General features: G+C 44.1%; 1 protein-coding gene across 1 annotated transcript in view; it reads left to right on the top strand.

Moving 5' to 3' along the window:
• The window catches only part of RNF19A (ring finger protein 19A, RBR E3 ubiquitin protein ligase), an 85,522-nt gene that overhangs the window by 55,128 nt on the left and 3,095 nt on the right, over positions 1-27,299 (top strand). The window contains exons 2-9 of the mRNA XM_069731652.1: positions 8,437-9,176; positions 11,779-11,987; positions 12,991-13,135; positions 16,221-16,383; positions 18,413-18,527; positions 19,016-19,177; positions 23,439-23,652; positions 25,465-25,608. Of these exons, the coding sequence (XP_069587753.1) occupies positions 8,587-9,176; positions 11,779-11,987; positions 12,991-13,135; positions 16,221-16,383; positions 18,413-18,527; positions 19,016-19,177; positions 23,439-23,652; positions 25,465-25,608 (1,742 nt within the window). The 5' untranslated portion in view covers positions 8,437-8,586. The remainder of the gene's footprint in view (positions 1-8,436; positions 9,177-11,778; positions 11,988-12,990; positions 13,136-16,220; positions 16,384-18,412; positions 18,528-19,015; positions 19,178-23,438; positions 23,653-25,464; positions 25,609-27,299) is intronic.

The raw sequence follows: 27,299 nt of genomic DNA, 5'->3' as shown, positions 1-27,299 counted from the left end.
AAATCATAAACCGACCATTGATTAGCAAAAAAAAAAAGTTGAGACAATGGGTATAATCCTCCTGTGGATGTGACGCGGTGGCGGCTAGTGGGTGGAATTTGAGGCAGATTTCATTGTGGAATATATTCTGAAATCCATACGACATTTCTTGTGATCAAACCTTGGCAGGGGGATTAAGTGCAGATATCGACGAGGTGGTGACAAATCCTCAACACGTGCCTGCCAATATGGTTCTCCGCGATTAATGAGGCTAGGTAGGACAGGTAGGGTTACCGGTTGACCACCACATTGCCATGACACACATGCAACCTTACGGGATAAAAATTGGACGTCAGTCCTATAAATTCTGATGTGGTCATAATTGACCCGTTGGCTTTTCTTTTGTATGCAGATATTGGCCCATATCTGTACAACAATGTGGAAGACGTGTCAGCTCTGGGCTCTATGTCCCATGTATTACTATATTGGATGTGTCACAGATGGATCATCATGGAGAAACTAATAAAGTGTATTCTGCGCTGATGTCTGGGAGTATGTGGGTTACTCCCTGTCACTTGTTTTTCCTGGTGATTAAATCTCTATATATATCTATACGGTGCTTATTATATACTGGTGAGGACAGAGCTGGAGACGGTTTCTACATCATTAGGGACATTGCAGCTTCCTACTTGGTCTGGGGTTCTTCTATAAGATGAATAGCGAAGGGGATAATGTGAAATTCTGGAACTGTGAGCATCACTGCTACTTTCTGTCCAGGTCATTTCCAATAGCTAGGAGTTGGTATTGTCTGTATGGTGTGTATATGGCCAGGCACAGCCGTAAATGATTCCCTGCTCTGTCGGTCACTAGATTATTGTACTCATAGCCGCTGATCGTCCGAACCTTGCTTCCAAGACAGAGCAGCAAAATACGCTACTTCCCATATATATATGAAAGGTGTTATTTGATGTAAATGCCGCTGTTCTCCTATATCTGCCATTGATTTTCTTTTTTGTTCCAGCACCTCTATATTCCCCTCCTCCCTGCATTTAAATATAGTCTTAGTTTCGCCAAATGGTCCTGAAAGACTCCCAAAATAGTTGAGGGTCACACCCACTTGGTAACAAGACTTATATATTTAAATCAAGTGACAAGTCTTCTTTAAAGGGCCTATTTTTGCGATAAAACTGGCCTCCGATCAGCTGATCGCTACTGGTCCTGCTTTTGGAACTGTGACCATCCAGATATTTTTGGTACAGCGGCCACTGCTGGGGGAAAGGTAGTATTACATGGCACCAACTCGTGTGAGCCAGGCTTCTAAAGGGAGCCCCACTGTCTGACTTCTAAATATGTTTTCATTATACAAAAAAAAAATCTTGTATTTAGTTAAGATGAGCGCTTTAGGATTAAAACTGGAACTTGTCCAAGAGCGTTACCGACCAGCAGACGTATCCTCCCTTTAAATTTCTGAGCAGAACAGTTTGTTTCCCATGTTTCGCCTATCAGCTGATGCTTTGTGTACCAGCCCTTGACAAGTTTATGACCCAGCATAACTATCATGAACTGAGCAGCCTGCAGTGACGGCCTTGGCTTCATAAAACTTTCCATTTAGGCTTTAGGAAGTTCTGAAAAAAAAAAAAAATCAAAACGATCTCGTCAAGTTCGAGAGGCATTTTGCAAAATTTTTTTTTTTTTTTTAACTTCAACCTCCACCGCCCATCCACGTTTGAAAAAATGAGAAGCAATGACGTCCACGAGCTCCTCTGTCAAGGGTTTACGTTTGTTTGGTCCTTTCCTGTTGGATCGTATGTATAACCAGCCAGATTGAGGGTGGTTAGGTCAACATCTGTTCAGATGTCTTATAGGCCTGTGTAGGGTTAAAATGGCCATCACGTTATATCATTGTCGCGCTCAGTCCCAAGTTGGCAGCAGGGTAACAAGAGGAAACCGCGTAGGGGCCAACAAAATCCATTTGTCCCAGGTGTTCAGGAGTCTATAGTGTTAACCTGCACCCTCTCTTTTTTTTTTTTTTTTTTGTCCTTTTATGTACTTCTCCGGTCATCTGCGTCACCCAGCACGTATCGCCCATCCACGGATGTGTCTGATTGTTGGGGTCCCACTTTGGAATAGATGATTAGTATCTGATCGTTGAGGGGGGTCCCACATTGATCCCACTTGTTAAAAGGGTCACTCCTGTCACAGAATGTTGATGAACTACCCAATGGATAGGTGATCAATATGAGATCAGTGTCACTTGGCGGCACCCCCCCCCCCCACCAATCAATGTGGTTACATCCCACCCGGCAGTTATAACAGTAGAACGAGGCTGCACTGCGCAGCTCCTATCCAGTGTGTAGTGGCCGCTGCCGAGTGCTGCAGAACATCTCCCTTCGCAGTGTTAACACCCACCCGGTGCTTATAACAACTAATAGGTGAGGATGTTGAGAGTCGGACCCCCACTAACCTCGTATTGATGACATATTCTTTTGTATAAGTCATCAATATACTGTGGTCAGAGAAAGCCTTTAAATATCTGATCAATGTGGATCCCATCTGTAGATAGGTGATATGTGTCAATCTTGGGACAACCCTTTAATTTGCAATTGATAATTTGAGAGGTCCAGAAATTGGAAGACGAGTTGCCATTTACACCTCTGTAGTCGCACTGTGAGTGACCTAAGGACCAGTGCCGGGAGCATTAGAAGGCCGGATACTGCGGGTGCAGATATATATATTATACACTAGATGGTGGCCCGATTCTAAAGCATCGGGTATTCTAGAATATGCATGTCCACGTAGTATATTGCCCAGTCACGTAGTATATTGCACAGCGACGGAGTATACAGCACAGAGCCATGTATTATACAGACTTAAAATAAAAAATAAACATATACTCACCCTCCGTTGAAGTCCTGGCCCTGTGTGCGGTGCACGCGGCAGCTTCCGGTCCCGGGGTTGGTATGGGCGCAGGACCTGTGATGACGTCGCGGTCACATGACCGTGACGTCATGGCAGGTCCTTGTCGCATACCATCCTTGCCACCGGAACCTGCCGCTTGCATGGAGCGGTCAATGGAGTGTCGCGAGGAGCGGAAAAGGCGCCGGAATGAGTATATGATGATTTTTTTTAATTTTTTATTATTTCTAACATTAGATCTCTTTACTATTGAGGCTGCATAGGCAGCCTCAATAGTAAAAAAAAAAAAGTTGATCACACAGGGTTAATAGCAGCGTTAACGGAGTGCGTTACACCGCGGCATAACGCGGTCCATTAGTGCTGCCATTAACCCTGTGTGAGGGCTGACTGGAGGGGAGTACGGAGCGGGCACTGACTGTGGGGAGGAAGGAGCGGCCATTTTCTTCCGGACTGTGCCCGTCGCTGATTGGTTGCGGCAAAATCAGCGACTTGGATTTCCATGACAGACAGGCCGCGACCAATGAATATCCGTGACAGACAGGACGACAGACAGGAAGACAGAAGTGACCCTTAGACAATTATACACACCGTATATGTGTGTGTTTTCTCTTTCTCACCTAGCTGTTCTAGTCACGAGTAAGACGCAGCATTGCAAGGCTCGGTGGGCGTGCAGACATCTGTAGAGACGAGGACGGGCCGCAGTGTGGGATTCATGAGAAATCACTTCTGAGAATCCGCGTTGCAGTCTAACTGTAAAGCACTGCTCCGCTTCTCCTCTGCTCAGTCTATGGTAATATAAGGGGGTCTATGGAGGAGATCCTGCTCGTTTATACCAGGGGCATCTATAAAGGGATTCCCCACATTCAGCACACACTGTGGATCCCAGCGTCGACTGTTTCGGAATTAGCAGAGGTTGTAGTTTGCTGCAGCAGATCCTTCCTACCTTAATGGTCAGTCCGTCAGTGATAGCTCCATCAGGTAGGGATATGGCAGCCGGTGCTGGCGTGGGTCGCTGCGCCTCCTGTTAATCAATAACCCTTATGAAATCCATTCTATAGATCGCAGTGCAAACTCCAGCACCGCCGCTCATTACTTTATCTGCTGTGCCCCGCGCTGCCTAGGACTGCACTCCGCACTATCACCAGTTATTCCAGGTATTTCTCTGCTTGAATGTTTGGGGTTTTTATTTTGTTGTTTCACTCATGAGAAATGAAAGTACCAAAGTCTTAACATCTTGCTGCAACTCGGGCCGTTTCCAGTAAGTAAAGGCTTACCCAAAAGTGTATTTCCTCCTGAAGGAGAAAGAGAAAGCAGAACTGTCTCCATCCATACATATTTAAGTACTGTGTGTGCATTTCGTAAGCAGATTTCTTATTGCTTAAATCCTTTTTTGTGTCGCTTGTATTTTGTCATTTCCCCCCCCCACGTTTCTGAAAAGGAATGACGCATCTTAAGATCTGTTGTAAGATCGGCCTCCTTAATGGTTAAAATGGCATTGGTTTCCTCTTGCCGTGTGAATCTCCTACGTGTCTCATTTTGGTTTCCATTTTACACATAGAAATATAAGTTTGTATTTTGGTCGCAATCAAAATGAAAACATAAAACACTTTTACTTTGTCGTCGTCCTCATAGTTTCCAATGCCCCATGTCTCCCCATTTAGCGATGCAGCACGGGCCATAAGCACATACCTAGGGTTCATGACATTAGGATATAGCGTGGCGGACCCCAGTCTTTTTTTACCCTGAGAACCACTTTGCGCTCTGAGAGATGGTCGTGAGCCACAATCTGCAAAGAAATCATAGAAGGCATATTGCGACCAATCATGGATAATTACTAGTGATGAGCGAGTGTACTCGTTACTCGAGATTTGGTCACTTCCGAGTATTTGTTATTGCTTGGAGATATAGTTTTCATCGCCTCAGTTGCATGATTTACGCTTCCAGATACACTGAATACATGTGGGAATTCCCTAACAAACAGGCATTCCTCATATGTATTCAGCGTATCTGGAAGCCGTAAATCATGCAACTGAGGAGATGAAAACTATATCTCCGAGCAATAACAAATACTCGGAGATCACCCGAACAAGCTCAGGAAAACCCAAGTAACGAGTACACTCGCTCATCACTAATAATTAGTCATTAGAGGGTTATTCTGGGTTTTCCAGGTTAATGTGGGTCAGAGGGCGAGTGTGTCTCCTACTCTATCCTCTGCTACATTCAGACGGCTGTTGTAAAACTTGGGCCAGTCATGTCTGCAAATTTAGCAATCGGCTTGTTCCTTGTGCAGTTCCATATTATTGTCCACATTGGATGGGTGCAGGAACCGTCTATTTCCTTGCATTAGATTTGCTTGTAAATCGGACCAGACGCTGCATTCTGCGAATATTATTTTTTTTTGCACATCACAAAGGCTTACATTTGATAGTATATGGGCCAAAAACACGTTTGCATGTAACTTAATTAAGACACTTGTATATCATTGTCCTACTGTGATTTTTTTGGACTGACTGCTGCACTCCTTACCTGAATTTAACAGTCTCATAGGCATATATAAGACTGTGAGGTTCAGGTCACAAGATCCGCAGCTAGTCCTTAACCCTGCTGTTCTGTTGGTCAAAAATGACCGACTTTGAACTTCAATATTCTTTAAAATATTCAAGATGCGGCTCTGAAACCCGTGGCCGACCGACCCATCCTCATTTAAGTCAATCAACCACAAGTTTCAGAACCGCATCTTGAACACCCCAAAAAATACCAAAGTTCAAAATAGGTCTCCCCAGACCGAACAGAACAGCAGGGTTTTTAAATGGCGGTGTCACACTGTGATATAGGGATGTTTGTGGACGTTTGTTGAATTCAACCATCTGTGTTTTCCAGTCCATGCATTGACCGTGATTCACAGAGTAACCGTGGGTCTCCCGAATTCGACAGTCTCCTAGGGATATACATACCTGCCAACCATAAAAGATAAGGCAGGGTCACATACTGCGGCATGGCAATTTTCATTTCATGCCAAGTCAGTAACGTGGCTCGCGAGCTTACAGGATGGGGAACCCTGATATATAGCGATTAGTAAAGCGGCCTCTCAGAGGTGAGTACAATCCCTTTGGATAGCAGGGATAGACGCACGGTGCAGTGTGATGCCTTCAGACTTACCACTACTGCATATGACGTGTATGGTCTGTAGTAACTCACTATTACGGCTTCTTTAAGAAACAAAATATGTGCCGCCAAGCATATCCTCAGCAGAACTCGTACCAAAGTGGTGACCAGATCGGGAAGGCTTCCAGTGAAGAGCTTGGTCGTTCTGGAGGAAGGTTTCCTTGTAGAGATCGATATGTGCGGACAGTAGTAATGTGGTGGTGGGTGCCAGTATCTTTGAGGAGCTAACCTATATTTGGCACCAGACTTCTAATGGGGTTATCCAGTTCTCTCAATGTCCCACAGCCACTGCTAACAAAGGTGTGCCTGGTGCAGTTTACTAGGACTTTGAGTTGAGTTGCAGTACCAAACACAGCCACTAGTAAAAGTCTGGAGCTGTGCTCATGAAATAATGCAAAGGTCATGACACTGCCTGAGCGACGCTGTCTCTTTAAATAGCTTATTCATATACATCTGATAATTATATTGATAGTTGATTAAAATACATGCAACCTACTAAATGCCACTGTGAAAGGGCTGTGGGCGCATCTGTGTGGTCATACCCATTCATATAGACTTCACTTGCTCTATGCCCACATGTGGGTCCGAATCCAGTACTGAACTGAAGCTTTCATATTGAGGCCCCCTTAGTGGTTGCTTCTGTTTCCGCTTGCATTGTAGATCTCCTACGTGTCTCCTTTTGGTTTCCATTTTACACATACACAGATGAGCTTCAGTGTTTGTCACTATCAAGATGAAAGTGTAAAAACCCTTTTACATGTACATTGTCCTCATATTTTCCAGTTCCAGATGTGACCAGGGGGTTTGTGTTTAGGTGAAGGGTAACCACGATGCAGAAGTGTCTATAGAGGAGTAAGTGGAAGTACATGATGATGGGCACGGCTCTGACACTTACTAGACTTTTTTTTTATTTCTGTGCTTTTCAGATAAACTGTTGACCATGAGAAAATTATGTTCCAGAATTATTACATTAAAGGATAGGTCAACAATGTTTTAAATCTAGAAACACATCCGGTATAGTGGCCAGAATGATAAAAAGGAAATGTCACGTGTAGCCCTTTTAGTAGCAGACATGGCTAAAGGTGCCCATACACATTAGATAACCCGTCTCTAATGGCCAATTTAGGACATTACAAACGTTCATGAAACAAAACATACGACTGATTTCTTAGACTCAGTGACCGACCAACAAATGTTCATTATTCTTTAAAACACCAGTTGGCCATTTTGGCTCTTTTTTTGGCCGACTTATAAGCACTGGTATCATCAGTTATTAAAAAACAATATCCCGTATTGGCCGATGTAGCCTGAAATGCATTTCGATCCTTCAGCCTTCAAACGATAATTCGTTGGCCCACTTTCATCTACTGCATGTGGGGACTGGTTTCACTGGTTTATACCGTGCTTGTATCCTAGCGAGACCTCGGGGTCTTTGGACCTGAGGTATTTGCATCCTATAAGCCGGCAATGCGCACATGCTCTGTGTGTTTCATGAAGAAGGGTCTGTGTATCCTAAAAACTTTGAGACCTGCCTCTACCACCCTGAAGGATTTTATGAGAGTTGAGTAAAGAGGTTGTCCAGGGAAAAATCGTTTTGGCAAAAGGTTCAGAAAGTGGTTGAAAAATAAGAAAAGGCTTAAAGTAATATAAGAAGCGATAATGTCCTCATTGCTGCCCCACCTGTCTCTACTTTCTGGTCCCATTTTGACAAACAGAGGAAATGCTGCTCAGCCAACCACTGGCTACGGCTGGGATCCATTTTTTACATTGATAGGCATATCCTAGCATTTTCTGAATGTCAAGATGAGACTGTAAGTAGAGACCGGTGGGGCACCCGGATAGCATTGTAACTGGGGGTGATGATGAATATTGGTAAAGGGAAATATTGCTTTTTTTTTTTTTTTTTTGCCAACAAGTGTCTCCTCTTGACCATCCCCTAAATTTCTGGTTTCACTGATTTCTTGAAATGTGGGATTATAAATACTTTTATAGTGTGTGTGGTCTGACTTTCGAGCCCAGGCAGACAGTACATCGTATCCAAAAGACAGTACATAGTATTCCAATAGTCTATGTAGTGTTAAAAGCAGAGAGAGGATTGGACAGATGTTTAACCTAAGAACCAAGCTGAAAATGATTTTTATGGTAATCTACGGGAAAGATTGCTTTGCTTGGAGGAAATAATTTGGACTCTGTTTGTGACCTCATTTTTGGCCTCTGAACGTTACCAGGAAGTTTTAGGCAGTAGTTCTTCCCCCGTCACGGCCCTGGCTCCCCGCCATCTAGATTCTCATGTTCCTTTTTCATTTGAGATTTATGAGACTATGACTCCAAAAACTTCGCCCTGCATTTTTGACTTTTTCTTGTTTCTATTCACAGACGAAGTAGGAGCGGCTTTACCTACGACACAAGATTTCTCGTCTGAAACCGGAGACCCAGGATTGATCGGCGAGCTGGTTTCTGTGTGCCCGGGGCTTGGAATCATGGACCGTGCCGAGCACACGTGCTGAATGAATCATTTGTGGTTGTATGGAAATGAGTTTGCATCGGCAGATGGGTTCAGATCGAGACCTCCAGTCGTCAACTTCCTCAGTTAGCCTTCCTCCTGTTAAAAAGGCACCAAAGAAAAGGAGAATACCATGGGGATCCATCTTCCGCAAGAAAAAAGATCCAAAACGTAAATCAAGGGACCTGACTGGCGGGGTGGATGGGATTGCCAGCATTGAAAGCATTCACTCGGAGATGTGCACTGATAAAAACTCCATCTTTTCTGCCTCCGTGACCTCCACAGACAATGGGACAGCATGTGCTAGCAAGCAGAGCGGAGACTTTATGGAGTGCCCCCTGTGCCTTTTACGGCACTCTAAGGACCACTTTCCTGAAATAATGACCTGCCACCACCGTTCCTGTGCGGACTGCTTACGTCAGTACCTGCGGATAGAGATCTCGGAGAGCAGGGTCAATATCAGCTGTCCAGAGTGCTCCGAACGCTTTAACCCTTACGATATCCGATTAATACTTAATGATGATGTATTGATGGAGAAATACGAGGAGTTTATGCTCAGGAGGTGGCTCGTAGCCGATCCAGATTGTAGATGGTGTCCAGCTCCCGACTGTGGGTAAGGAAATGATATACTTGTAGATGATGTTGGCTCTAAATACTTCGTCTTCATGTGATCAATATTTGGACCATCGGTACCACCCTGTGATATGGAAAAGAGCAAAATCTCAAACTGCTCAATGGACCAAAGGAAGAAAAATTCTCATATTTATAAATGTGTGTGTATATGTTTATATCTGAAGACTGCAATCACAAGTTACGTCAAAAGTGACCAAGTGCAGCGTTGTACTCCGCTATCCTTGTTTAAGTGCCATAGGACAGTCGCTCCATGCAGCTCCTCCTGTGTCGGCCATATCTCTGCAGGCATGATTGGTTATTGGTGTTTTGGTTTTTTTTTTTCACCTGCTTTGAAAACACCAGAAAATATGACCGTCAAAGAGCCCTAAGACTGTGTTCAGACGGCTGTATGAAAATCCTTGCTACTTACACCTGTAAGTTGTGAATTAGTCACAGATGCTGCCGCAGATTCACCACAAATCAACGACTTTTCTGCAAGGTATTGAATTGCAGACTGGTAGTGTGTGAACGCAGCCCTAGATCTCTCTGTGGACATTGGATTTTGGCAGATACTTGCAGTCTCCATGATACACCAATTCTGAGTCCTGCATTTTGTGGTTCCCCTGTTATTCCTCCTAGAAATATAGACATAAATTGACCTGTGGCGGGAACCAGCTGGAGGCGTGTCCCTACACGCCCTGATAATGACCAGTCAGAGCTGACGGTACGAGACCTTTAGGGACACACCCCCAGCTGCTAACGCCTAATGTAATTTTTTTTCCCTTTATTTCCGAGAGGCATAAAGGAGCAACAGCACCACACAAACTTATAAGAAACTATGCTCCAGAATTGTTATAGAACAAGGAACACAAGTATGTAGTGGAGCTGGCAGGTCAGGAGACAGGACATCTGTAACACGTATTCTCACGAGGTGCCAGACTACCAGAAAGTCTGATCACTGGACCCATTAGTTTTTTGGGCTTTTTTCGTACTAAGACGACTGTAGTGAAGTTCTTAGAAAATAGATGGGAGAGCAGACCAATCGCTGCGTCTCACTGGATGGATATATCATATATGCTAATACTACTACTAAAAAATGAGTAACTAGTACTCACAGACCACTATGACATGGACAATATAAAATCAATAAGTTTATTGAAAGTTAATCTAAAATTATATAGCATACCATATGAGGATATCAAAAGACTCAATCAAAGTTCCATATTAAGCAGCGGTAACATATTATCACATCTCACTTAGCATTGTGAATTTGTATATATCAGTGCTAGTCCCATATGAGGCTCACAGAAACACCCTTTAAGGTCACCTTTTAATGTATTATGCCCGGATGATGAGAGCTCAAACATAATGGACACATTGGAGAATATTTAAAAGAATCAATGGTTACCCATTCTGAATAGGAGTATCGCTGCAGGGAACGCCCCGACGCGCGTTTCGCCCACGTGCTTTCTCAAGGGGAGTGTGATAATGTAGTGGTTGAGTCCAGGTCAGGAGACCCAGGAAATCCTAGTCCGCGATACTCTGAGAACTCGCATCAGCCGATCTACATAGATTTTTTTCTCATGTGCTACTTGGCCAAATGTTGGAAAAAAGATGACTGCTTTATAGGATGCAGAAATATTAAAATTCATCCTGACACTCAATAATGATGCACTTCAGGACAAGGGATTTCTTTGGAAAGGGTTAGGGCTCATCCCTGTTCCTGGCAACAAGGAGCCGGATATAATAAAACCCTGTAGGAGCTCCTGGGTGTGTGATGTGAATTCCTCCACATAATGCAGTATGTGACACCTAAATATATGATGGCAGTAATGGCACAGGAGGCTAATGAGCCCAGCATATAACTGAAATATGTGGCAGCTATAGCCATACTTGGGATCTGATCATATCCAACATTAATTGGGCAAGGTCTGTCTTCTCATATGTATAGGGACCATCAGTATCCAGTGTGACAGATGACGTCGGGGCTAATGGAAGGGTCGGGCATGTTGAATTTGAGTGCCCACTCCCTTTGTTCTTTCCAGAGATAAGCCACCGCCAGAGGTGAAGTTATCTAAGATATAGGGTCACGATTAGTCACGGGTATGGCTAAAGAGGCGGCCTGTAACCCAGCTTCCTGGGATTGTGGCACAGGTTGCCCTTTCCTTTCTCGTACACTGCACATGATTATTGCTCTCTTGGCACAGTCCTGGAGAGGGGCGCGGGGGTCGGAGCAGGACCTCGAACAGAGTAGCAGTTTTGCAATCACTGATACTAGAAGTCTTTATTATGAACATATCCTTTATGTATAGTTATTAAATATTGTTGCACTGTTCTTCTGGAGCATTCGTGCTATTCCTCTGTAATTCCTCCTGGAAATGTAGATTGAATTGTCAGATTCTACATAGACAATGCTGAAAAGGACAATGATTGTCAGCGTATCTTCTCATTTCCATCAGGAATAACTGAGGAATGCCTATTATAAGAAAAGATTCCGCAGAATTGGTATTTTACAGTAATTTACTACCCAATGAGTGCGGCAGAGGTGACGGTTCCTCTTTAGTGTCACTATGGCTTCTAACCAGTAATATTTTGCCCTCCAGTTACGCCGTCATCGCTTTCGGATGTGCCAGCTGCCCAAAGTTAACCTGCGGTCGTGACGGATGCGGAACAGAGTTCTGCTACCATTGTAAGCAGATATGGCACCCGAACCAGACGTGTGATGCTGCACGGCAAGAGCGGGCTCAAAGCCTGCGCCTGAGGACAATCCGCTCGTCATCCATCAGTTACAGCCAGGAATCTGGAGCTGCAGGTATCTGCTCACCTTTCCCCTTTGTTTGAGCGGAAACGTACTGGTTTCATAGAAAGGCGCTTGTTCTGGGGTGTTGTGCCAGTGCGTATGAGACCCTGAGCTGTATTACTTCTTCTCATTGTACCGGCTGATTATCTCATGGACTCAGCAGATCAGCGCCAGGCGGTGTAAAGATGTCTCCTTAGTACACGTCGTGCTGGCACCGAGCCCAGAGCGCCAGCGCACAATCTCCCTTCTGCATTCTCCATTGCTGCGATTCAGTGACGCCTGTTACCTATCTGTTATTCACCGTACATTTCTGGGGCCGGTATCACGTACTCCATCCTGCTGCCGAATCTCGTGGTCCTGCTGCTGTTGGTGTCCTATAGATAATGAATGGGTTTGGGGATAACATTGGATACACCATTGGTTGCAGATGAGCATGCCCACAGCACTCTCCCATAGAAGTAACAAGGTGGCTTTCTGATTGGACTGTTCACAATATGGCTGCCCCCATAATGACGGTCAGAGGTGTGACCCACTTCACTAGAGCATGAGGCTCAACTAAAGTATATGGACCCCCGAGGGAACTTTTTTTTTTAATTACCTAAATGCATGTATTTTGGACTAAAAATATTTGCAATTGGGTTTTATTTTTTTAAATGCACTGTTTGGCTTTTACAAGCTGCTTTCCTGCATCTCGCTGGCTGACAAATCAGTTAACTGAGGATCCATCAGTGAGCTCCCTTTGTGATTGTAAGATTTTTAGCCTGAAATACCTTCATTTAAGTAAAAAGATACTTTCATTCTGCTACTTTTTTTTTATACTGCTGCTGATTTTATTATAGTTGTTTTGGGGGCTCTGTATATACGGGGATACGGGTCAGCAGCTCGTAGGCTCCTTAGCAGCCGCAGAGCACATCATGGCAGACATATCCTTGAAGTCACTATAAGCGCTGTTTGGTACAGTCGTGGTAATCTAATAGCATTTTTTTTTTTCCTTTTGTTTTCCCCCCTTGATTAGCGGATGACATCAAGCCTTGCCCAAGATGTGCTGCCTATATTATAAAGATGAATGATGGGAGCTGCAACCACATGACGTGCGCCGTGTGCGGCTGTGAGTTTTGCTGGCTCTGCATGAAGGAAATCTCAGATCTGCATTATCTCAGGTAAATGCGTGGCTGCACCGTGCCCTCCGTCACTGCGTCTGGATTATCACGGCGTGTCACATTGCAGCCATGGATGCGCGGAGCGGGTGACATTGACATGCGCCGTCTAATGTCGAGGTTTATATTTTGGGTTTTAAAGCTACTTTTTTTTTTTTTTTTTTTTGGTGTGCCCTTGTAAAACTTGCTTACATAGATCAAGGTGTTTCTATGACCTGGAGCTCAAGTTCCAGCTGAAGCCACGTTAGGTTGGCACTGATTTTGGCTGCTGGCACTGCAGCGCTATGCCATCTCGTAGTCTGACGTGGCACGGTTATGTTTACACAGAAGAATTGAATCCAACAAGATCAGAAGCTTACACATGTTCTCTGCTCCTTGTCGTTCAGTGAGCCTGATTAATCTGCCAGGAGAGCGAGCATATGCACTTTTTTTTTTTAATTTCTTTTTTTCTGCATTTTGTTTTTACACAAGTGATTGGGGTGTAACAAGTCTTTTTTTTCACTTACATTTGGCTTCCGAATGTCTGCGACCGACTCGAGTATGCCTTAAGGGGTAAGGGGTCATGGACTAGGTGCAGTTAAGGGGACTTTATCTCCTAATATTGTCTGATGCTGTGGCAAAGGTAAAGTATGGCCCAAAGAAATCCATGTTACTTCTCCAGGTTATACGGAGCCTGTAAAGCGCCCATGGACATGAATCCTGAGGGCATGGGCACACAGCTTAATTCTGCTAAAAAAATTAAAAAAAACGCCTGAAAAGCGATACCTGAACGCTCAAAAAAAAAAAAAAAAAGAGAGAACACATAGAAGTGTAGATATATTTTATATTTGAGTGTCATCTAACTACTTCATATTTCCAAAAATGTCATGTGGTTAGAAAAAGTGATCTGACCATCCTTCAAGGGTTTTTCCATAGGAATGATCAATAGGAGCACAGAAGATAACCCACGTGCCTGTTTGACCATTTTGGCAGTGTTTTATATGGAAAAATAAAAAATGTCCGGACGGTGACAGTGTAAAAAAAAAAAAAAATGCTGGAAGACTGCTATTGGGTTGAATGGGGGGGAAAAATAAGTAAAAAAAAAAAAAAAAACACTTGAAACTAGAGGCTAAAAAGTAAAAATGCCGGAGTTCCCAAAGTGTCTTCCTCTTGTAAAATTCAGCGATTTACCCACCTGAAAAGGACGTAATAAGCACGCACCCGAAGGTTGTATGCACATGGAGTTTTAGTGAAGTTTGCAAGATGAAACCACTTTAGGAACAGTGTTCAATCGAATTTTGGAGAATTTTTTTTCCCACCTTCTGAAGTTGCGTGCACGGTCATTCTTCAGTTTTTTAATGCATTTTTTTCAAAAAAATAAACGTATGAGCAACAGCTTGTTGAAATGGGATGTTTCTTCAAGCATTTTAGAGTGATTTCTTGTTGGATTTGTTGCATGGATTCTTTCGGGGAGCAGACCCACTCAAAAGAAAAAAAAAAAAAAAAAACTTTTGAAAAAACTCATTGTGCCCTAAGAGAATGCTGTGTGTGATCCATGTCTTTGGTCACAAGATACTGATGGGATAATGCCCCCGGCACCCTGCCGTCCCGGTGCACACCGTGTAGGTAGCATAAGGAAGTTTGCTCTTCAGCGTTCGCACTTTCTTGTATCTATACTTCAGAAGGAATGATTCATGCGCTGCCAAATTCAGACACGTAGAGAAGAATGTGCCGGGGGGTGACGTGGTGCCTGCGGGCCTCATTTACATGCAGGCACAATACAGCGCTTATTCGGACTCCTAGTGAAGCCTCCGACCTCTAGAAACGCCAAGATTAACATTTTACACTTCCTCGCATGCGAAAGTGAGAAAAAAAAAAACTATGAATCCGTGTTTGAGTTCAGATCCTTTTTTGTTCTGGTTTTTCGTGCCCTACGTGACTGCCACCATATAGCCTGTCCGCTCCTGTTGACAGCACTGTCCCCGCTGTGTCCTTCACCAATCTAATAGTTTTCGTTGCCCAGAATAGCGCAGGTTAAATAGAAACTGAGAAGCACGACGGCTATTTTGAGAGCATATTCTTTATAGCCGAATACAGAAAAAGCGCCAAAAACCACAGGACTTTTTTTTTTTTTTAAGTCTCTATGTGGTCAAAATCCAGAATACAGCAGTCAGTTTCCTGCAGCTGTGGATTTTAGATATCGCCCCTATGGACACTGCTCTGTACCTGTACTGCCATACTGTACACAATCAATGGGTTAATCCATTTACTATAGCTTTAATGACACAACAAGCCACCCCCACCAACTAGGACAGTAAGCAGCCAAAACTCACCAGCATTCAAAGGTTAAAATGCTGTAAAGAAGGCTCTGGATTCTTCACAGCAGACAAGGACCAAACTTTAAAATATGTTGTCCCATGTTAATTCTTCCAGAGCGCACTGCTCCCCTGCCTTTTGCTTTGTGGGAAGTGGCGGTGCGCTCTTGGCGATTGACAGTTCTACCAGCAGCAGCTTATCTGTGCCATGGGCTCATGCGGTCTCCGATGGTGCGCTGGAGCGGCATAGCCTCTGCAGACGAGTGTAGTCACTGCGGGAAGCAGAGGAGCAGCCGCTTGCATGTTCTCTAGCAAAGGAAACCGGCCATCGCTCATAGACTGCAGAGGTGGTCGGTAACCTAGTCAACACTATTGCATTACAAATTGTCTCCGTTCTTGAGAAAGGAAAGTGTTCTTGATTTAAAAAATTTGAATTGAAAAATGACAGGTTATTATAAGGATTTTGCAATTTGTAACCTATTTTTAAAAGATAATAGGTAAGGCTGCATGGCGACTTGTGGCCACGTGACATAAGATGGAAATAAATCTGGCATGGACAGAATCTGTGTAAAATCCAGTGACCATTCACATCCCATTCACATGTAGGAGAAAACGTCTGTGACACTGCCAGAAAGAAAAGTATCGTCCTATTTGTACCAATCACAACCAGTAATATAATGAGAGTTAATATGGGGTAGAAGCACATTATTGTGATTTTCTGCATTCTTGAAGCCTTTGCCTGTGTGTATACACATACTATATGTCTCCACTCACTTGTACCATTTGTCTCCCAGTCCTTCAGGATGTACGTTTTGGGGAAAGAAGCCATGGAGCAGAAAGAAGAAGATTCTGTGGCAGCTGGGGACCCTTGTCGGGGCCCCTGTGGGCATCGCTTTGATAGCTGGGATTGCCATTCCTGCAATGATTATTGGCATCCCTGTCTATGTGGGAAGGAAGGTAGGTCCCTGCATTAGGTTCCCTGCATTAGGGTTCCTGCATTAGGTTCCCTCTATTGGGTTCCCTGCATTAGGTTCACAAAAATTACCAAAAACTAATACCATAACAATGCAACTTTATTTCTTCAAAAATTGTATATCAAAAATACTTTTTAAACAAAACAGGACTTATAAAAGCATACACAACACCCAACAACTTGCAAAAGAGTGGGTCCATAAAAAACCTAGCCCGATTAATAGATAAAGGCAGGTGGGGGCATATATAAGCGTGTTGTCACTCTACCTGTCCCTTATTAATCCCTGCCTGTGTGCGGAGGTTGGCACCCTCTTGGACGCAATATGGCGCCCCCGCTCCTCGACGGCTCACCCTGCCAACCCTAAGGGTCCCGCACCATAAATAGGAATCCTAAACTCCAATTATATAATTTAAAGCCTCAAATGCCTAAAAAGCAGGGCCCAAAAACCAAAACAAATCAGTGCCAGGTACCAATTCACCAAAGTGTTACCCAAACTTATATAGTCTGACAGTCCTCTATATAGCTGTCCTGCTCTAATGGCTGTTACACCCTAATGAGTCCCTAACCAGGCAACCCTACCTGCCAGCGGAGGTTGCCACCCTCTTGAACGCAAAATGTCGCCCCCGCTCTTCGGCGGCTTACCCTGCTGGCCCTACTGAATCCCTTAATATACAGGGAGACTGCAGGGGTGGGTGCCTTAGGGGCTAACACTAGTGAACCATACCCACGGACCACATTTGACAGTCAGACCATAACAACATTAAGAAAAACAAAGCCAGGGTTGCTGGAGTATATTCAAAAAGATATCCAGAGGACACTTGCTATAAATACTCAAATCAATCAATAGGGGTTTGCTTTCAGAACTCCTCAATACACGTATATAAAATATATAATATTTTGATTGTTACAGTATATTCTCAATATAATGTGTCCAAATGTCACTTAAAGCACCATACCTAGAGAAAGATTGTGAAACCACAGATGGTGAAAAAAACAAAATAAAATAGAAAGACTGATAAACTTATCTGTCTTCATATCTTGCCTCGACGCGCATGGTTATGGTATTAGTTTTTGGTAATTTTTGTGTTTGATACTAATCCCAACTATCTGATAGTGTACTTTCTCCCCGCGTTAGGTTCCCCTTGTTCAGTTCCCCGCGTTAGGTTCCCTGCATTAGTTTCCCTGTATTCTGTTTTTCCCTACCTCTGGCATAGTTCTGGCTGTAGAGAATATATTGTGCCTCTGATATCCCCCCCATGGGACAACCTGGCCCCCCACTTCTTGACTTGGTCCATACGACAGAGCGATCGTGTACGATGTCCCAGCTCTTAAAATTGAAAACCATTTCAATTGCGGTTTATCGTTCTACTAAAAATAAGTTGATGGGTATAAAGGTACATGTACACCAAAAAGGGGCCATTATTGGAAAATACGGCTTCATTCACAATTCTCATCATTTCTGCTTCATTAACCGTTTACTAGTTAAGTTTTACTTCCATTTTAATGGTAATTTAACACCTATTCTTGCTCCAGATAGTGTCCAGACATAGATCTATATAGAAAGAAAAACATCAATCTGTATTATTCGTAGTAAAATCACAAGAATACTGTAAATAAAATGGGATGTGGCTCATGAAGGGGACGATAGACCAGAAATATGTGAAAAGATATTGTGAAGGTGGCAATCAGTGTATAAGGGGCATTCTATGCATGAAAGTCGTATTTCTCTGTGGATCTTCTTTATTCTGGACATAACGTGCAGCCAGGATAGGTGTTACATCCGTTATATTCAAGTGCCATTAATGTATTTGTTTGGACAGATTGATCATTCATTTTAATAAGGCTGGAGATAAAGAAAATTCAGAACAGCTAGAAAGCAAAAGTGCAGCACACAGAGCGTTCTCTGGTCGCTGCTGTATTTCCGGTGTACGTGAATTCTGACACCGAGATGTGATTTTTCTGGCTTTTATTACTTTGCTGTGTTGTTAATTACCGTGACTTTATTTTGCACAGATTCACAATCGCTACGAAGGTAAAGACATTTCAAAGCACAAGAGAAATCTGGCGATAGCCGGCGGCGTCACCTTGTCGGTCATCGTGTCTCCAGTTGTTGCTGCTGTAACCGTAGGTGAGGGATGTCCGCCGTTATTAGCGGCTTCACATGTCATGGTTGATTTCCTTTTTTGTTTGAAGTAATTTTTTGTAATGAAGCACCATTTCTTGCAATTGATACATAAGTCCATGAAAAAAAATGAGGGCGTTACCTTTGTAGGAAATCCCTAATTTACATCTATTTACGTTTGAAGAATGAGGAAGGAAATTCACAATACCCAACGCAAAAGCCTTGAGCGTTCCCATCTTTCACCAAAGGCCGCCGAGCACCCGGGGGGCTGAGCGTGTCGTTTTGGTCCTATGTGGCCAGGAATATGGTCTGTGCTATTTTATCCAGAGGCGTATACGGCTCAGTGTATACTCTGTATAAAACATTCGCTGCCGCACAACACTTAACTTAAGTTATGGTAACCGTGTTATAAGAGCGGACCTGCTCTGCCACTTTCCTGAATGAGGGGTTAGCTGTGTGTAAGGCAGTAATGTGAGTGCACGTTGCTTCTTCAGGTATCGGAGTTCCTATAATGCTGGCTTATGTCTATGGAGTAGTCCCAATATCACTATGCCGAAGCGGAGGCTGCGGGGTGTCAGCCGGGAATGGGAAAGGAGTCCGGATAGAGTTTGATGACGAGAATGATATCAATGTTGGTGGCGTGAACACTGCGGCAGGTGAGACCTCCATTATATCTGTTTCATAAAGACTGGTAACGCTGGCAAGAAAATCGTGTTCCTTTTATAAATGGCAGAGGTTCTGTGGCTATACAGGGCGACTCCTTTACTGTCCGCAGAACCATGGACATTTAGCTGGTTGTGAATGAATATGTATAGAGACAGAAAGGGATTACAGGTCCTTCTCAAAAAATTAGCATATAGTGTTAAATTTCATTATTTACCATAATGTAATGATTACAATTAAACTTTCATATATTATAGATTCATTATCCACCAACTGAAATTTGTCAGGTCTTTTATTGTTTTAATACTGATGATTTTGGCATACAACTCCTGATAACCCAAAAAACCTGTCTCAATAAATTAGCATATCAAGAAAAGGTTCTCTAAACGACCTATTACCCTAATCTTCTGAATCAACTAATTAACTCTAAACACATGCAAAAGATACCTGAGGCTTTTATAAACTCCCTGCCTGGTTCATTACTCAAAACCCCCATCATGGGTAAGACTAGCGACCTGACAGATGTCAAGAAGGCCATCATTGACACCCTCAAGCAAGAGGGTAAAGGCCCCTTCACATTTAGCGACGCTGCAGCGATACCGACAACGATCCGGATCGCTGCAGCGTCGCTGTTTGGTCGCTGGAGAGCTGTCACACAGACCGCTCTCCAGCGACCAACGATGCCGGTAACCAGGGTAAACATCGGGTAACTAAGCGCAGGGCCGCGCTTAGTAACCCGATGTTTACCCTGGTTACCATGCTAAAAGTAAAAAAAAACAAACAGTACATACTTACCTACAGCCGTCTGTCCTCCAGCGCTGTGCTCTGCTTCTCTGCTCTCCTCCTGTACTGTCTGGGAGCCGGAAAGCAGAGCGGTGACGTCACCGCTCTGCTTTCCGGCTCACAGCCAGTACAGGAGGAGAGCAGAGCACAGCGCTGGAGGACAGACAGCTGTAGGTAAGTATCTAGTGTTTTTTTTTTTTTTACTTTTAGCATGGTAACCAGGGTAAACATCGGGTTACTAAGCGCGGCCCTGCGCTTAGTTACCCGATGTTTACCCTGGTTACCAGTGAAGACATCGCTGGATCGGTGTCACACACGCCGATCCAGCGATGTCAGCAGGGAGTCCAGCGACGAAATAAAGTTCTGGACTTTATTCAGCGACCAACGATCTCCCAGCAGGGGCCTGATCGTTGGTCGCTGTCACACATAACGATTTCATTAACGATATCGTTGCTACGTCACAAATAGCAACGATATCGTTAACAATATCGTTATGTGTGAAGGTACCTTAAGACCCAGAAAGAAATTTCTCAACAAATAGGCTGTTCCCAGAGTGCTGTATCAAGGCACCTCAATGGTAAGTCTGTTGGAAGGAAACAATGTGGCAGAAAACGCTGTACAACGAGAAGAGGAGACCGGACCCTGAGGAAGATTGTGGAGAAGGACCGATTCCAGACCTTGGGGAACCTGAGGAAAGAGCCACCGTGCACAGGCGTGTGCAGGAAATGGGCTACAGGTGCCGCATTCCCCAGGTAAAGCCACTTTTGAACCATAAACAGCGGCAGAGGCGCCTGACCTGGGCTACAGAGAAGCAGCACTGGACTGTTGCTAAGTGGTCCCAAGTACTTTTTTCTGATGAAAGCAAATTTTGCATGTCATTCGGAAATCAAGGTGCCAGAGTCTGGAGGAAGACTGGGGAGAAGGAAATGCCAAAATGCCTGAAGTCCAGTGTCAAGTACCCACAGTCAGTGATGGTGTGGGGTGCCATGTCAGCTGCTGGTGTTGGTCCACTGTGTTTCATCAAGGGCAGGGTCAATGCAGCTAGCTATCAGGAGATTTTGGAGCACTTCATGCTTCCATCGGCTGAAATGCTTTATGGAGATGAAGATTTCATTTTTCAGCACGACCTGGCACCTGCTCACAGTGCCAAAACCACTGGTAAATGGTTTACTGACCATGGTATTACTGTGCTCAATTGGCCTGCCAACTCTCCTGACCTGAACCCCATAGAGAATCTGTGGGATATTGTGAAGAGTAAGTTGAGAGACGCAAGACCCAACACTCTGGATGAGCTTAAGGCCGCTATTGAAGCATCCTGGGCCTCCATAACATCTCAGCAGTGTCACAGGCTGATTGCCTCCATGCCACGCCGCATTGAAGCAGTCATTTCTGCCAAAGGATTCCCGACCAAGTATTGAGTGCATAACTGAACATTATTATTTGTTGGTTTTTTTGTTTGTTATTAAAAAACACTTTTATTTGATTGGATGGGTGAAATATGCTAATTTATTGAGACAGGTTTTTTGGGTTATCAGGAGTTGTATGCCAAAATCATCAGTATTAAAACAATAAAAGACCTGACAAATTTCAGTTGGTGGATAATGAATCTATAATATATGAAAGTTTAATTGTAATCATTACATTATGGTAAATAATGAAATTTAACACTATATGCTAATTTTTTGAGAAGGACCTGTATATAGAAATAAGCTTTCTCTCTTTCTCCCCCCCTTTTTGTCTTTTGCTCCTTCTCCCCTTTTCTTTTCCTTCGACTACCTTTTTTTTCTTTTTCTCCCCTATTATTTCCCTTTCACCCCCTTTTCTTTCCCTTTCTCACCCTTTTCTTTCCCTTTCTCACCCTTTTCTTTCCCTTTCTCACCCTTTTCTTTCCCTTTCTCACCCTTTTCTTTCCCTTTCTCACCCTTTTCTTTCCCTTTTTCACCCTTTTCTTTCCCTTTCTCACCCTTTTCTTTCCCTTTCTCACCTTTTTCTTTCCCTTTCTCACCCTTTTCTTTCCCTTCCTCACCCTTTTCTTTCCCTTCCTCACCCTTTTCTTTCCTTTTTTCACCCTTTTCTTTCCCTTTCTCACCCTTTTCTTTCCCTTTCTCACCCTTTTCTTTCCCTTTCTCACCCTTTTCTTTCCCTTTCTCACCCTTTTCTTTCCCTTTCTCACCCTTTTCTTTCCCTTTCTCACCCTTTTCTTTCCCTTTCTCACCCTTTTCTTTCCCTTTCTCCCCCTTTTCTTTCCCTTTCTCCCCCTTTTTTCTTTTCTTCCTTCCTGTTTAAAGATTTACAGGCATAATGCTGCCCCCTGGTGGTGAATGCTGTAGTTTCGCCCATGTGTGCAGGCTCAATAGTTAATCTTTCCTTTTATGGGAGGTTATAAGATCCAAAGTTCTCCATGTCAGTAGAATATTTCCAGACATATACCAGCCAAGAATCTCCGGGCCTAGAAAACAAATACTAATGCTATGTCACAGCTGGAAACGGTCAGATGTTTGCAGCTCGCCTCCGTTGTGTCAGACCGATCTCCTCTGTCAGATCCCTGATCTGCAGCAGAAAAAGGGCACGCTGAGATAAGATGGCCGTCCGTGGTGCCCGGCTGAATATCCCACATTACTGTATTAGTCTCCAAACATGAGAGATGACCTGATACCTCAGTATACAGAGCGTTGAGCTGCGAAGCAACTGGTCATTGATTTCAATGATCATCAGCCTAGAATATGGTTTTCAGTATTAGAAGTCTCTGAGCCGTGCCAAAGGGGTCATTTCTATTGAGCTCTTTTCTTCTGGAAATCATTGTTGCCACAAGATCTAATGTGACCAATGTGATCCTCTTACCTTCATTTGACGCATCAGAAGGTCCTGCTGTAATATTATTATTATTTATTTACATAGCACCAGTAATTCCATGGGGCTGTACATGGGACGGAAATATCCGATCGTCTCAACACCTCAGCGGCTCTTTATGAAAATGTTCCCCCGCCGATGTTATGACGATGCTCTCCCGGTGTCTGAACCCACCACCTATTTTTTTTTTAACCAATCTTTCTCTGCCACATAACATTACATATTGGATGAATACCCAAAGATAAGAATGAAAAGGGTATGGTATGTGATTATCTCCCGGACACAGGGGGCCCGTGTAACGAGGGGGTACTTTTTCTGTTTGCACAGGTGCTCCTGTTTTGCATTTTACAGGCCAGATCTCGGGGAAGAGATGTGATTTTCCTGTGCGCTTCCTGCTGTCTGCGTACTTTGGCAGAGTCTGGTGTTGCCTTTTATTACTGATGCCAGATTGCACCGATTGTCTCGTTACACCCCGGCATTGTTGGGATCATTTCCTTCTAATCTTGTCGGTATTGTTACTTGTCGGTGTTGCTATGGCAGACCCGGCATCACATTGCCGTCCTGTGACAATTAGCCGTTCTTTATCTTACCCTAACACTTTATTTTATGTCTCTCATTTAGATACCACGTCTGTGGCAGAAGCTCGTCACAACCCCAGTATCGGGGAAGGAAGCGTAGGAGGAATGACGGGCAGCCTGAGCGCCAGTGGAAGTCACATGGATAGAATTGGCGCCATCCGGGACAATCTGAGCGAAACCGCCAGCACCATGGCATTAGCCGGGGCTAGCATTACTGGCAGCCTCTCCGGAAGCGCCATGGTGAATTGTTTTAATAGGTAAATATCGTCACCCGGCAATGACCATGCCTGACGCTGTGCCGTGGAGAACATCAATAAAATAGTTCTTGACCGATTCTAGACATTTCATGAGCTTCTATTACAAAAGGGATGTTAGCATTAGAATTGAGTGTGAATAGGACAAGCGAGCAGATGGAAAGCTAGCAAGGTGGTCCTCATTACTACCAGGGTGTACTGGTTCCCCCTAATGTCCTGTGTGTCATTAAATTCTTCAATCGGGTGCAGGTCTAGTCTAACCAGACGTTCCCATGTGGTGTTGGAAGGATCGGAACGGTAATGCCATAACTAAAAGCCACCGCTTCAGCCATGGATACAACGCACTGACGATAGGCAGCTATGTCACTCACTACTGGGGTCCTTCGGATGTACGGACACAATTACAGGATAAAGACCACTAATGCTTCCCGCAGCAAGTCATTGGTCTGGAAGAAACGGCAAGCTAATGGTATAAATGGCGACCCATAAATTATGGATATGTTTTCACAGCATATGCTAGTTGAGATTGATTTATTTTAGGGTGCCAGGGTGCTATGCAAAATAAAATGCATAATCTGCATTAACATGAAAGAAAATGTATTGAGTGACTGGTAGAGGAGACATGGCCCTGCCCATGAGGAGCAGGGAACGACAAAGTGAGGCCAGTGTGTGGGCACACTGGGTACAAAGTAATGGCCCAATATGGAAGCATGGATGTCTGAGTGTTGGCCAGAGTCGTGAGCTGCTCTTTCTTCCTACTAATTTGGTGGTGTCTGTTCTGTCTTCTGCCCCCAGTCTTGTGAGATTCCTGATTATTGGGCAGATCTGTAATAGTAAGCAAGTGCCAAATCATTTTGTTTGCCATATACTAGATTTAAGGTATAGTTAACGGTGAAAAAAATGAAGCAGAAACTCCTCGACTAGAAACCAATGCTGCACCATGTTTTATGGCAGAAGTGGAGTGGGCACCCTGAGCATGTTACTTATCGGAGCGGGAGCTACAGGTTCTCTCTGCTTTTTGCTATTCTACAGTAGAAGAACAGATGAAGTAAAGTAATTCAGGAACAGACTATGCAGCGTGTGTAACCATGGAAGGGGGGGGGGGAAGCTTTTTATTCACAATGCATTTTCAACACCGTAACGGCCTCTTTATCAAGGGAAAAAAACAAATGTGCAAAACAAAAGATAGGTTTTTAGATGCCCACATATTTTTAATTAGTTGCCATCCATTTTTGGCCTCTAAAAACCCCATTTGTTGTCATATTTTCCAATTTTTCTCTTCTTTGATAATGATGCCGGAATGGCATTGAAACACGTTGTGAATAAAAAACCTTTTCCTCATCATTTCTGTAGAATTGACTTCAGCAGCGCTACCCACCCACGTGTCCATCCAATATGGCTATTTGTTAGCTCTTGTGCTGTAGGCAGTAGCTGGCCATAGATATTAGATCGACCAACTCATCTTGGTAGGACCAGCTGGCCATTTGATGTCTTTTGTGGGCCTCTCGACTAGCCCCTTCCCCAGAGCGTGCAGGTGTTTGGAGGTGTCTCAGACATTTGGTCAGTGGCTATGTAATATGTATGGCCACCATAGACTGTACTCATCTGTGTGTATGGGTGTGTGTCCTGGCCAATAAAAAAACAAACAAACCGCACACGGATATGTGAATGTAGCCTTAGTCCAGGGGTTTATAGCTATACATGTGACAACAGGCCTAAAAATAAGTTTTCTTTGTGATATGATGGACTACTAGTTCAATGTCTGCCCTGTATATAGAGGCTACTGCCTAATATGTTGTCCTCTCCTGTGTACAGGCTGGAAGTCCAAGCGGACATTCAGAAGGAGAGGTACAGTCTGAGTGGGGAATCGGGCACCGTGAGCCTCGGGACCGTCAGTGACAATGCAAGTACCAAAGCCATGGCTGGGTCCATCCTGAATTCCTACATCCCGCTGGACAGGTACAGTCCTCAATGTCTGTGTACGTGTGTACACATAATAAACCACTGGGAGGTTCAGTTTCAAAGACTCCATTTTTTACACATGGTTTATGCAATTCTGCTGAGATGACTTAATTTTTCAAACCCACTTCCTAAATCCCCATTGAGCAGCTATGATTGAGGATCTGTTACCTACCCTAACATGTTTGTTTTTTTTTATAATTTTATTCCTCAAGAAATAATTCTTTCCTTACAACTCTGTTGTACCGCTCCTCTGTTATTCCTCTGGCTCCTATGGGGCGTTACTAGTCAAAGGGGCGTATCCCTACACTCTGAGTCTGTCTGCTGCAGAAGGCCAACATACCATATATACTCGAGTATAAGCCAACCCGAGTATAAGCATAAGGGTATAAGTAACTTAATGACTCGAGTATAAGCCTAGGGTGGAAAATGCAGCAGCTACCGGTAAATGTCAAAAATAAAAATAGATACCAATAAAAGTAAAATTAATTGAGACATCAGTAGGTTAAGTGTTTTTGAATATCCATATTGAATCAGGAGCCCCATATAATGCTCCATACAGTTCATGATGGGCCGCATAAGATGCTCTATATAAAAATGTGCCACATATAATGCTCCATACAGTTCATTATTGCCCCATAAGATGCTCCATACAAAATAGGCCCCATATAATGCTCCGCAAATGCTGGTTATGGCCCCATAAGATGCTCCATAGAGATATTTGCCCCATATAATGCTGCACAAATGCTGATTATAGCCACATAAGATGCTCCATACAGATATATGCCCCTTATAATGCTGCACATGGCCCCATAAGATGATCCATACAGATATTTGCCCCATATAATGCTGCACATGGCCCCATAAGATGATCCATACAGATATTTGCCCCATATAATGTTGCACATGGCCCCATAAGATGCTCCATACATATATTTGCCCCCATATAATGCTGCACATGGCCCCATACAGATATTTGCCCCATATAATGCACATGGCCCCATAAGATGCTCCATACAAATATTTGCCCCATATAATGCTGCACATGGCCCCATACAGATATTTGCCCCATATAATGCTGCACATGGCCCCATAAGATGCTCCATACAGATATTTGCCCCATATGCTGTTGCTGCGATAAAAAAAAAAAAAAAATGACATACTCACCTCTCAGGCCCCCGGCACATGCTATATTCACCTGCTCCCCGTTCCTGTCGGCGCCGCTCCGTCTTCCGCGTCCTCTGCACTGACTGTTCAGGCAGAGGGCGGCGTGCACTAAACTCGTCATCGTGCCCTCTGACCTGAGCGTCACTGCAGAGGCTGGGGAAGACGCAGCGGTGGAATGGGGAACAGGTGAATATCGCGCACTGCGTTATACTCACCTGCTCCTGGCTCTGTCCCTGCACTTCTGTTCTCCGGCGCCGGCAGCTTCTTCCTGTAGTGAGCGGTCACATGGTACCACTCATTATAGTAATGTATATGCGGCTCCACCCCTATGGGAGTGGAGTCGGGTCCATATTCATTACTGTAATGAGTGGTACCATGTGACCGCTCACTACAGGAAGAAGCTGCCGGTGCCCGGGAACCAGGGACATGCAGGGACCGTGCCAGGAGCAGGTGAGTATTATTACACAGCTGCCGCTACACCCCCCCCCCCCCCCGCCAACGCCTGGGAATGACTCAAGTATAAG

This window comes from Ranitomeya imitator, chromosome 6, assembly GCF_032444005.1.
Source record: "Ranitomeya imitator isolate aRanImi1 chromosome 6, aRanImi1.pri, whole genome shotgun sequence".
Classification (NCBI taxonomy): domain Eukaryota; kingdom Metazoa; phylum Chordata; class Amphibia; order Anura; family Dendrobatidae; genus Ranitomeya; species Ranitomeya imitator.
Note: the sequence above shows the minus strand (reverse complement) of the source record. Positions and strands in the feature narration are given on the sequence as shown.